At 55.6% G+C, this 12,001-nt stretch overlaps 1 protein-coding gene across 1 annotated transcript; it reads left to right on the forward strand.

Annotated features, from left to right (window-relative positions):
* Positions 1–374: 374 nt before the first annotated feature.
* Positions 375–7,166, forward strand: LOC144160021 (galactose-3-O-sulfotransferase 2-like). Its single transcript, XM_077691643.1, has 5 exons — positions 375–391; positions 960–1,655; positions 4,216–4,558; positions 6,306–6,683; positions 6,801–7,166. The coding sequence occupies exons 1-5, from the start codon at positions 375–377 to the stop codon at positions 7,164–7,166; spliced, it is 1,800 nt and encodes a 599-aa protein (XP_077547769.1).
* Positions 7,167–12,001: the final 4,835 nt, after the last annotated feature.

Here is a 12,001-nt window from a genome sequence, read left to right on the forward strand (position 1 = left end):
ACTCAGTTAATCACATTTCTATGGGAGTGACTACTTTATGACCCATGGGCTCAAAACCCATCGGGCACCAATACGAATATCTCTACAGATCCATAAAAACGCTCCAACCGCCCTGGCTTCCTTATTTTGGAAATGCGTCACGTCTGTACTGAAATAAAAAACAAAGCTCTGGCTTTCTAGACAACTAGTTCCATTTAGTGGAAACTAGATAAACGAAAATGGGTTTCTTGTTTATATATTTCTTAAGGTAAAGAGATTATATATTTATAAAATAACCATTCTATGCCCTTAGGAACATATTCATGCATCTGTAAAAACATTCGCATCGCCACAAGATGGTTTTTAAGCCCGTGGGTAATTAATTAATAAGTCCCATGCGAAATGGGGTCAGGTGAGTCCCCCTTAAGCATGAACTGCTTGTTGTTTTTCTTAAGTAACATGCAGACATTAAGTTGTGTATGTCAGCCCTGTTTTAATTACTGCAAGCAGTTTTTTGTGGAGATTTTTGAAGATGTAGGCTTGAATACACTTTGTTCAATGAGGCAGTCTGTATACAATGTGTAAACATTTCGCCGATCCCGCAGGTTATGTGATCCAAGCGTATATATGTAAACACTCTTATGGGTTTCCCAAGATATCCGAAGCATATTGAATCGCTCACTCACTAAAGAACTTTAAACAAAAATCAGCGCAACGGCAGTAACTAAGAAAGACGAGATACCAGGCAGCGGATACTGGAAATGCTGAAAGTTTGTTGTAGAAAATAAAAACTTTCAAACACGACTTTGGTAGATAACAGAAGAACTAGTGAAGGAGCAGAAACTGTGAGTTCAAATCCTTGATTTCCCTTTTAAACGAATGTAAGGATGCCAAGATCTGTGCACTGCCTTTTATTTAAGCATGTTGCACTTTGCATTCAAGAAAGCTAATGACGCGTTCTCCTCTGCTGCCTTTCCCAGTACCCAGACGCAGCAGTACGCCAGATCTGCCATCACGTGGCCCGAGAACACACCATACCTGCAGTTGTGCGCGCCTCCGCGCACCAACGTCGTCTTCCTCAAGACCCACAAGTGTGCCAGCTCGACGGTGATGAACATCTTGCTTCGCTTCGGCAGTGCGCACAGGCTCAACTTCGTGCTGCCAAAGTCGAAGCACACGCACTACCTAGGCCATCCGCAGCCCTTCAACCGCAAGCTTGTGGCCGACCTCACCCCTTGTAACATGACCTACAACATCCTCACGCACCACACGCGCTTCAACTTCGAAGAGATGCGGCAGCTCTTGCCCCACGACACGCTCTACATCACCATCCTCCGCAAGCCCGAGTCGTTGTTCGAGTCCCTCTACTCCTACTGCAACTTCTCCTCCATCTTCAAGAGGAACCTGACGGCGTTCGTCCACGACAAGAATCTCACGGCGTACCTTTCGGGGCGTCGCTTAGTCAAGGAGAGGATGGGGCTGAACCAGATGTCCTTCGACCTGGGCTACGACGGTCTGTATGATTCGGAGGCCGCGGTGGACAAGTTCGTGCTCGGAATCGACACAACTTTCGACCTGGTCATGCTGGCCGAGAGGCTGGACGAATCACTTGTCCTCCTCAAGCACCTCCTTTGCTGGAACACCACGGACATGGTGGCGTTGAAACTCAACTCCAGGTACGTGGTGCTCTTTTTTTTTGCGGAAGCGTGTTGTGTGCGCTGTGTCGTCGTACGCGTGGAAGAGAATTCCGTTTGCTGGCCCCGTTTATGATTGCAGCGATGATGGTGCAAAGAGACGAATTAGGTTGTATAAAATACCGTTTCCAAGCTATTTTCCCGCTCTTTATTGCCAGTAATTCCTGCTTCAGGTGATTGGGGTGGCCTTCTGCCTTCGTACAGAAGTATACATAAGTAAACATATTTTATACTGGAAATAGTGGGGTGATTCACACATGACAAAATTATATGAAACAAATTTAATAGTAAGTACTTAAGCGGCAAAGCATAGGTTTCAGCCAATTCCAACATCCTTCTTCGAAAAAATAAACATTTAAGTGGATGTGGCGAATTCCGTTAGTCACTGACTCTAGGCCAAAAAAACTGCATTGAAAGGGCGCTACACAGTGGCACAAAGGTTAAAGGGCACCTAATAGTTCTGTCATGATGTGAGAATGCGTGAGCGCCAGATATCGTCGAGTTCTGTAAGCATGTGTGTGTGGGAAGCTATGTTGACATTGCTGCCGAAATGGGAATAGCAATAATCAGCGACTTTCTAGCTGCTGCTGTCATCTTTCACTCGCCAATCCCCCTGAATGCGTGTGTTAGAACTGTGGATTAGTATTCAACGCTTCAGCCAGATTTGTGAGTTTGCCGTGAGCTTCTGACGGTTGCTGTCATAGTTATTTGCCAATCCCCCTGAATAGATATGCGAGAATCGTGGCTGGGCATTTTGAAGTCGCAGTCAGGTAGAAATTGGTGAATGATTACCGAAACTAAAAAAGGGAAGGGAAGATGTCCTAGAAACACCTCGCCTCCTCAGACGGTGGCCCTTGAGCGTAGGCGGCGTCCAAGACTAGTTTTGTGAGAGCTTTTCGGTGAATCAGCCAATAGCTTCTGATGGCTGCTGTCCTTGTTACTAACAAATCCACCTGAGTGGGTAGTATGTTGTTAGGCCGTCGCAGCCAACGGGAATTTCGCTGACGGCTTCGCGCTACGCTTCTCTGGGGACGCCGCTTTTTTCACCGAATTAGCCGACCAAAGCGACAGCGATGCTGAAGCATTAAAAGCGTGTTCGAACGTATACCCAAGTACTTTTAAAAAACGACGACGATGGTTGGGCACCAAGCTTTCTCGTGACAGATCATCTCCGTCTTTACGCGGTGGGGTGCGGGGTTTCTCTAATTTTGCACGTTCATGCACCCCTCCCCAAAACCCAACCACTTCGGCCATGCACAGCTTGTGGCGCACAAGGATGGCTGACAGGCATGCCGATCCCAATGCGCGGCCCGCCAGAGAGTATTTCATTGAGAGTATGGTCAACATACGTGAGGTATACAGAGAGCTAAGCGAACCACCTGAATGGTTACCAATGCTAGATGAACTTGTTCAGCTGAATAGATTTTAAAATTGTGTTATCGCAAGGGGGGCGAAATTTATGAAACCACTGTAACCAAGTTTTTAGTTTGAGACAAACTGTAATAAAGAAAACAAATGTGGAAATAAGGCAATCGGATAAACGCCGGCTTCACAATGCGAGGGACCGAGGTTCGATTCCAGCCACGGGAGATATTTTTTTAATTCCCTTCACCCGTTTTTGCGGTACAGACGCCATCAGTGAGAACACGAAACCTTCACTTCAAAAGAACCTGACGGGCGTATCTCCTGGTGTGTTAAAAATATCTTGGGATATGGAGATTCCGCCTTGGGTTGGATAGGTGTCAAGCAGGCTTCAAATCTCAGAAGAAATGGTGTTGCTCGTCTAATATGTTCGCGTTCGTTAAACCCCAGAAGAATTGGTGTTGTCCGTTTAATCTGTTTGCGTTCGTTAAAGTTTAATTTTTCTTACAGTTGAAAATTTAACTTCCACTAGTTTCGATCCTTTTAAGTCAGTCCCATCGCCTGCATGCGGAAGTTTAAATTATTTCGTTCATTAAGTACGGTTCCTCCTATTTTGAGAACTTTTTAAACATCGCCATTTCATCTGATTCAGGTATGTCGCGGTTCATTTTTTTCAGTTTCGGGTAGTTTTGCTCACTTATTAAGGCATTTTGCTCACTTATTTGGGCACCTTAGTCTACGCACAATGGTAGCGCAAGTAGCACAGCCTAGCTATGCTTTCATAGCTGTGGTAAGCATATTCCGCATTATTCTATATCATAGGGTTGTTTTACGTCAGCTTCCGCTGCTATTTCTCCACCTAAGGATGATTGCGACTGCAATAGGTAGGTCTACGTGGTGCATATTCACCCCACGTATAGCTTAATTGAGCCAAAAATTATCATACATGCACCTTCCGGCAATCAACCTACTGCCACAAAACGGGGAGCATCGTATCGCTGGCAGAGACGAAGTCGGCAAGTAAAGCATGGGAACGCCTACTGTAGATGCAAAAAGTGTCCGTTCAGTGTTTTTCTCCACAAAGCATATGTCTCCGAATTGCGATCGGAGTACATTTTCCCTGTGACGTTTCGAATGTGCGCAGGCCCTCTCTACATATATCCCGTTTCGTCCCGCGCAGGTACAGTGCGTACAAAGAAGTGCTCTCGGACGACACCAAAAAGCGGCTGCTGCAACTCAACTCGGTCGACTGGAAGTTGTACAAGCACTTCGCGAAGGTCTTCGAAGACCGGGTCAAGGCCTTCGGTGAGGAACGCATGGCCAAGGAGGTGGCGGTTCTGCGGGCCGCCCAGCGGTACTACTACGACCGCTGCGTCATTGCTGAAGAACCTATGGAGAACGTTTACACCATAAAGAAGCGCAAGGACATCGTGACATTCAAGACCCACGACACGAGCAAACTCTGTCGCCACCTCACCTGGACGGAGCTCGAATTCCACGAGCAGGTCAGGACGACCCAGAAGGTGAGGATGATTCGGAAGTGTGACATGCCACAAGAAAGCGCGCTCCAGGAAACACGCTGCTCCTGGCGCTGACAAGGACAGCTCCAAATCGAAAGCCGCCAAGAGTTCATCCCTCCGGCGTAGGCATCCATTTATAGGAACAAAAAATAGCGTTTGAACGCAGAGGGCAACAGGTGACGTTAAAAGACGTCGGCGTTGTTCATCTCCATTCTTTTGTTCGTGATGAATGACCAAAGACACTTTGCTAGACTGGACTCTCTAAGCTTGGTTCGTTTGTGAAGGTGTTTCACGTAACGCCTCAGTCCACAAACGCTGTTCAACGAACTCTGCGTATGACGTCGGAAGCGTTGATGAGTTTTTTTTCCCTTGCGCCTCAGTTTACAAGCGCTGTGCCCTGGTTGGTACAGTCTGCGTCTCGCGACCGATAATCGCTAGGAAGTGTACGAAGAGCCTATGGCAAATATTTTCGTGTTTAGGTGGCGCAGACGTGGTTCGTGATCTAGAAGGACTGCTTCACAGCTACAGCTTTTTTATAATTAAAAGTTCGAAGAGCTCTTTAGGCTGTCCCGTGACGGAGGCGTGTTAGTGTTTCGTACTTGTAAAACACACTTGAAAATGTACTGTACCTTTGTGGAACCATGTTTTCTGGGGTTTTTGTGATAATTTCCCAAGAGGACTTATCAAAGTTCGGGCCGCCTCGAGTCTAACGAGTTGACTCGAGGCTGCCCGCACAGCCACGAGTTTACTACTTCTTTTAAAAAAATTCAGGGCCGCTTTTTTTTTCGCTTGTGATTCTAAGAAATGATCGTGTCTTATGTTGTTCATCTGTGTTTCCATCTTCACCTTTCACCGCTGTACACAGGATTACAGACTGGCAAAGAATTTATCAAAGCGAAACAAATCGAATTCAACCTAACTCTGCGCATACACTAGCCTGTTTCTTTTTTTTCGCTCCCTAGCCCTTCTCCCACGTGTCCCTCCCGTCATTCATCCTGGAACTATGGAATAACAGCAATTCCTAATGTTAGAGATCGCTCAAAACAACGCAGTATACATCACAGTATAGGTCACAGCAGTTCCTCTGCCTTGGCGCCATTTTTGTTAGTTGGCCCGAAGCGGGAGCGCTATTTAGTTTTTTGCGTTGCACGTGAAAACGTTCCGTGCATGCGCCGTTGAATTTCTTATCTTTTTACCCGGCATGCAACGCATAGGAAGTATGCGAAACCATGCCGTATAAGAAAAGCCTTCACGCAGTACTCCGTCAGACCGAGTGCGCATGCGATTTCTGAGGGCGGGAAGTGACGCCAATCGTACATTACAAATCCAGTTATCTGGTTCGCTAAAACTATTTTTCATTTTTGTTGGTGTCCTTTGTACATTACGTTTTTCGTATGTGAGCCACTACGTAAGGTTAATTCGTAAACAGCTCTGAATATGCCTCCACGCAAACAGCGATTTTTAAGTGGGCAGTATCAGCCATCATTGATTGCTTATTTTTATTGAACAAAAGCTCCCAAATACGCGTGGGCGCAGTTTATGCTCGGCACCAAATATCGTGCCCTGTATGCAGAAAGACACGTTTTTGGTGCCTTATGCGACACTTATGCAGCTTCTTTTTTTCTTTTCTGTAGTTTTTGAGGCCGCACTTTTCTCAACGATTTCGAGTATTTTATTTTTACTTCGCAACGAGGGGAAAAAGCTTCCCCCATGCCCCACAGCCCTCGGGACAGTCCTTTTTCTACCGAAGGAACCGAGGGCAACGTTCGCGAAGCTGGCGCGCGGTGCAATCGCTGGGCAGCTCACGGCGCAGCCTGGCGTGCTGAACGTGCGTATGAATGCGCGCCGTATCGTCGTGGCGGCGGACGCGGGCACCGAGGAGGCCATGGAGGTGCTCCTGGCCATTACCACCATCGGTGGCATCGACGTGAGCCCGCGAGAGCCGTCGTCAAGCAGCACGGGCGTCATCGTGGTCGACGACATGGCGATCACGGCCGAGGCAATTGCCACCAGCCTCGAAACGCCCGTGCCGGTGCAGTCAGCTGTTCGCAGGGGGACTGCAGTATACCTGCGCTTTTCGGCGACCATCCCCCCTGCGGAGGTTGCGCTGCACAATCTCCGACGGCCAGTGAGAATGTGCCGACCGCGGCCACTGCAGTGCGGCAGGTGTGGCAGGCTGGACCACGCCACCGCGAGCTGAAATCGCGAGAGGAGGTGCTGGCGATGCGGGGGTTCCCACCTGAAGGCAGCGTGCAAGGCCGCGAAGCCTTATTGCACCAACTGCGGGGGCCCCCACATCGTGCTCGACCACTCCTGCCCGCGCTGGCAGGAGGAGCGCCGTGCGTGTGCAGAACTAGCACGAGCCCCGGCGCTTGCCTCTCGCTTTGACGTCCGTGCGGCCCTGCGAGCGGCCACCCAGCCACAGCCAACGCCTGTCGCTCCCGATACGATGCGCCAGCAGCCAGGCAGCAGCAGCAATGCCGTCGGGACGCAGCAGACAGCCCAGCGACAGCCCAGCAGCCAGGCAGCCTCGGCGCGGTCGAAGCGAGGTCGGAAGAGCGGATGCAAGCAGCCGCCCTCGCGGCCACACACCGAGCCCCTTCATGGCTAGGAGCCGCCGCACACAGCCACTGGTGCCTACAGTGCTACATTGGAACGTCAATTCCCTGCGACCGCGTCGTGCGGAGTTGAGTGCGTTTCTGCTGCAGCACGAGCCCCATGTCGTGGCTCTACAGGAGAGCTATGTGCGTGCGGGAAGGGACGGCTCGGGGGGGGATTCGCCTGCCGGGCTACATCGGCTATCACAGCCCCACGGCGTGTGACAGTGCCCAGTGCTCGGCGGTGGTGTGTGGCGACCCGTCCCACCCCCAGGAACCTCGCGTGCCTCACTGTTTGTGAGGAACGATGTGCAGCACGCAGAGCTGGATACCAGTGCGGTGACGACAGTGGTGCAGGAGTGCGTGGCAGTGACGTTAAGGCTGAGTGCGAGTGGTGCAGACATTACAGTGTGCAGTGTGTACGTGCACCCTGGTCAGCGCTGGGACGCGTGCCTCCTGGATCGGCTGGTGTCCCTGTGCACAGCCCGCCATCTCCTCTGTGGTGACTTCAACGCACACCACACTGCGTGGGGAGATTGCCGGATGGACGCTCGCAGTGAGCATCTGTGGGACGCCATGCTGCGCCTCAACCTGTCTGCGCTGAACACTGGTGAGAGCACCTTCCGGCGTGGCAATTCCGCAGCCACCGCCATTGATCTCACCCTAGTATCAGCCGGGGTTGAGGCCACCTGGAGGAGGGAGCCCAGCACGTGGGGCTCTGACCACTACCCACTGCACATCGCACCACCCGACAGGACAGCCAAGCGAGCCGCACTGCACCTCGTCACCCACTGGGACCGGTTCCGGCGCTGCCTCGCCGAGCAGGACCTGAGGGAAGGAGCCGAGCTGTTCCGGGGCCTGGTTTGCTGCGCCAGGAAATCCACACAGAGCTGCACAGTAGCCGAGGGGGCCACCACGCCGGACCTGAAGCTGCTGCAGCTGCGGGCGGTGCCCAACCGCGCGGAGAGGAAGGCTCAGCGCTCGGGGGAGCGGGCGGACTGGACGGTGTACCGGCGAGTGGATGCGGCATGCCGCCGTCACGCCAACCGCCTGAGCCGGCAGCGCTGGGCCGAGCTTTGCGTCAGCTCGGAGGCCGACCCACGCTGCCGCCGCCTCTGGGGCATCTTCAACTCCATTCTGAAACCCCAGAAAAACCGCAACCCCCTGGCTGCCATGACCATCCGCAAGCAGGCCAGCTTTGCGGAGTTGGCCGACCTCTTCGCTACACAATTCCTGCCGCCACACCAGGCGGAATCAGGGCCCGCTGCGGCTGTTGCTGGGACGGGGGAGGTGCACCACCCCCTCAACAATGCCCCCATCACAGAGACTGAGCTCCGCAGTGCCCTCCGCAGCTGCAAGCGTAAGGCGGCGCCAGGAGCAGACGGCCTCACCTACCAGATGATGCGCAATCTGGATGGGGTGGGGTTCGGCCGACTCCTGGCCGCCTACAACGTCATATGGGACACGGGCCAACTGCCACCTGAGTGGCTGCTGCTCAGCCACTCAGGTGGCAGTTGGCCCGTGTCCCATATGACGTTGTAGGCGGCCAGGAGTCGGCCGAACCCCACCCCATCCAGATTGCGCATCATCTGGTAGGTGAGGCCGTACCAAAGCCAGGCAAGGGCCTTGTGGCAGTCACGGCATACCGGCCTGTGGCCCTCACATCTTGCGGCTGCAAGCTGCTCGAACGGGTGGCACTGCGGAGGATGGAGGCCATCGCTGCGGAGGAAGAGGCCATCCCCGAGCAGCTGACGGGCTTCCGGAGGCACCGAGCAGCCACCGACTCCATCGCCGACGTCGTGGCGGCCCGTGAACACGCCAGGGCCACCAAGCAGGTGGCGGCCCTGGTGCTGCTGGACGTGAAGGGCGCCTTCGACAACCTGCAGCGTCATGCCATCTCTCCCTGGCCATGGAGGAGGCTGGCATTGGGGGCAAGCTGCGGGGCTTCGTCGAGGCGTTACTGACGGGCCGCACAGCGCAGGTGCAGGTGGGGGACGCCCTGTCGGCTCCCCGGCCGGTGAACGTGGGCACCCCACAGGGCTCCGTCATCAGCCCCTTCCTCTTCAACCTGGTGATGGCAGCCCTGCCAGGCTGCCTGCCCAGAGGAGGGGGCCACCGAGTGTACATTTCGGTGTACGCCGACGACATCACCTTGTGGGTGCTGGGGCCCAAGGGTCAGGGCCGAGCCATTGTGCAGCAACTGCAGGCGGCCATGGATGCAGTCCGTGCCAAGCTGGCGGGCGTCGGCCTACAGCTGTCGGCGACAAAGACCGACGCCATGCTGGTGCATCCGGACGCCGCCGCCCGTGGATGGACCCGGCGCCTGACCATCGATGGCGAGGAGCTCCAGTGGAGAACCAGGGTGCGGTACCTGGGGCTCACCCTGGACCACCGACTGAACTTCCGGCAGGCGGCCAAGGAGCTCCGAGCCAGGGAGCAGCTGGCCACCATGGCAGTGCACAAGATGGTGGCCCGGGATAGCGGCTGCTTGCAGCGGAAGGCCCTCCGGCTGTACAGTGCCTCGGCGGTGGGTATCCTTATGTACGCGCTCCCACTGGTGACCCTGCAGAAACCCACCTGGCGGCAGCTGGAGGGAGACCACCGCAAGGGGGTCCGCGCTTGCCTCGGCCTGCCCCAGAGCTCGCCGTGCGAGAAGACGCTGGCCGAGGCGGGGGCGTGGACCCTAGAGATGACAGCTGACTTGCGGGCACTTGGCCAGATTGACCGGCTGAGACGCGCAGAGGGGGGCGGTCCGCTGCTGCGGCGGCTGAAGAGCCACCACCACTCGCGCATGGGGAGCATGCTGATGCTCTACGAGGAGGTGGTGGGCCCCGTGGATGCGGGACCTCGTGGCCCCGCTCCTGTTCTGGCAGCTGACGTGCGGCTGGACCTTCCGGGGCTGCACAGCAAGTGGCGGACACCCCACTGCGGGCAACTGTAGCTGGCCCGGGGTGTCGTCTGGAGCGACCTAGACGGCCACGCCCTAGAATACACACATGGCTCGGTGCAGCAGCAGCAGGGGTCGGCCGCAGCGGCCGCCGTGCTGGGAGAGGCCACCCGACAGGCGCGGCTGTCCTATGCCTCTTCTTCGGCCACGGCTGAGCTGGTGGGGGTCGGACTGGGCCTGGACCTGCTGCTGGAGATGGAGCCCTTGCCCGAGCGCTGCACCCTGCTGTGCGACTCCCGAGTGGCCCTGATGCGCCTTCAGGACGGAGACTCGCACTCCCTTTTGGTGCGTGGCATCCGGGAGAAGGCGGCACAGCTGGCGGACCGGGGCACTCAACTGTGCCTGCAGTGGGTCCCCGCCCACATTGGTCGGGATGGCAACGAGCGGGCGGACGAGCTGGCCGCCGGGGCACACGCGCTGCCTCCCGCGGACATGGTGGCTCAGGCGGCAGCGGACGACGCCCGCCTGCCCATCCAGCGACAAATCCGGACCAGGCATCCGGACCCGCGGCTGCGTGTCGGAGGGGGCCTGCCGCCTGTGCGGGCCTCACGCCTGCCTCGACGACTGCGCTCGGCCATCCTGCGCCTCCGCGTGGGGGACGTGTGGGCGATGGAGCGGAAGCACCGTCTGGGGCGGGCGACCAGCCCCGCCTGCACCCACTGCCGAGCGCCCGTGCAGTCCCTGCCGCACGTACTATACGAGTGCCCCAAGTTTGCGTCAGGGCGGGCAGAGCTGCTGGTCGTGCTTCACGGAGCGCGGCCACGGAGCGGGGCCACGGAGCGCGGCCCCCGGGCAGTGCTAGGGAGCGAGACAAAGTGCTCGAGGCCCTGAGTACATACCTGCGGGCCTCGGGGCTGCACAGCGCACTCCACTACAACTCTGCCTAGTTGCCAGTGCTGGATTAAGGGGGGGGCTAAGGAGGCTGCAGCCCAGGGCCTCGTCTCCAAGGGCAGGGGAAGGGGGCCACATTAACTGGCCTAATGTACGGAACCTCAGATAATGAAACTTCGAGCGACACGCGTGACAGGGAGAAAAGCAGAACGAGGAAAGGGGGGCCCACTTCGTTCGGCCAACCCCAAGAAAGCAGCGGGGGGTCGCGGCGGCTTGTCCGCTGAAGTTTCGACGCGGCCCCTTGTTTCCGAGCGAGGGGGTTCAGGTTGCCAAAAGCGCCATGTGTCTCGTGTTGTTAGTTTGTTTCGAACCCTGCGGGGATCGTTCGGTCTCGGGGCGTCCGCTATTAAAAAAGAAAAAAAACATGGGTTAGCCGCTGCGCGCGGGCTTGGGTATCCCGTTTCGTGTGTCTCTTCCCCGTAGACGGCGGAAGGGAACGGCTCAGCCTCCCAGGAAGTGGAGTCCGAACTCGCAGCCAGCCGAGTTGACAATTCAATGGGCCGAACTAAGCAAGCAAGATTTGCAGCGGTGTTCGGCTGCTGCTTCTCAGTGTTCGCAGAATTCAGCTTCTGCGTGTCTTTCGTCAGTTGTCATCACGCCGTGCGAGAGTCGGAGCATAAGAGGCACACACGTTCCTGTTGTAGCTTCCAATTACGCAGCGCTCCTCTGAAGGGATGGGCCCTAACAGTGCCAAAGCAGCGAGCTGGGTCGGCCCACCCTGTGTACATCGTTCCAGAGGATGCTTGCTTTCTCGGCGTCTGTTTTCTGTTTCACCGCCAGCTGCAATGCGTTGAGCTGCCATCGGCAAGCCGCATTCGTCTTGACTTGAAACGTCCGTCGTAGGGAAGGAACACCGTTCACCAGGCTGGACAAACCTAGACGCGCTGAAGATAACGCGGCGCCGCGAAGCCGTTAAAGTCGCAGCGGGTGGCCGACCAGCGTTACCGAATCCATCGGGCGGCCAGCCACTGTGAGTGGTACGCTTCCGATGCGTTGACTGTGTAAATCTGA

Source organism: Haemaphysalis longicornis, unplaced genomic scaffold (genome assembly GCF_048455015.1).
Source record: "Haemaphysalis longicornis isolate Haplotype H1 unplaced genomic scaffold, Haemaphysalis longicornis Haplotype H1 scaffold_10, whole genome shotgun sequence".
Taxonomy (NCBI): domain Eukaryota; kingdom Metazoa; phylum Arthropoda; class Arachnida; order Ixodida; family Ixodidae; genus Haemaphysalis; species Haemaphysalis longicornis.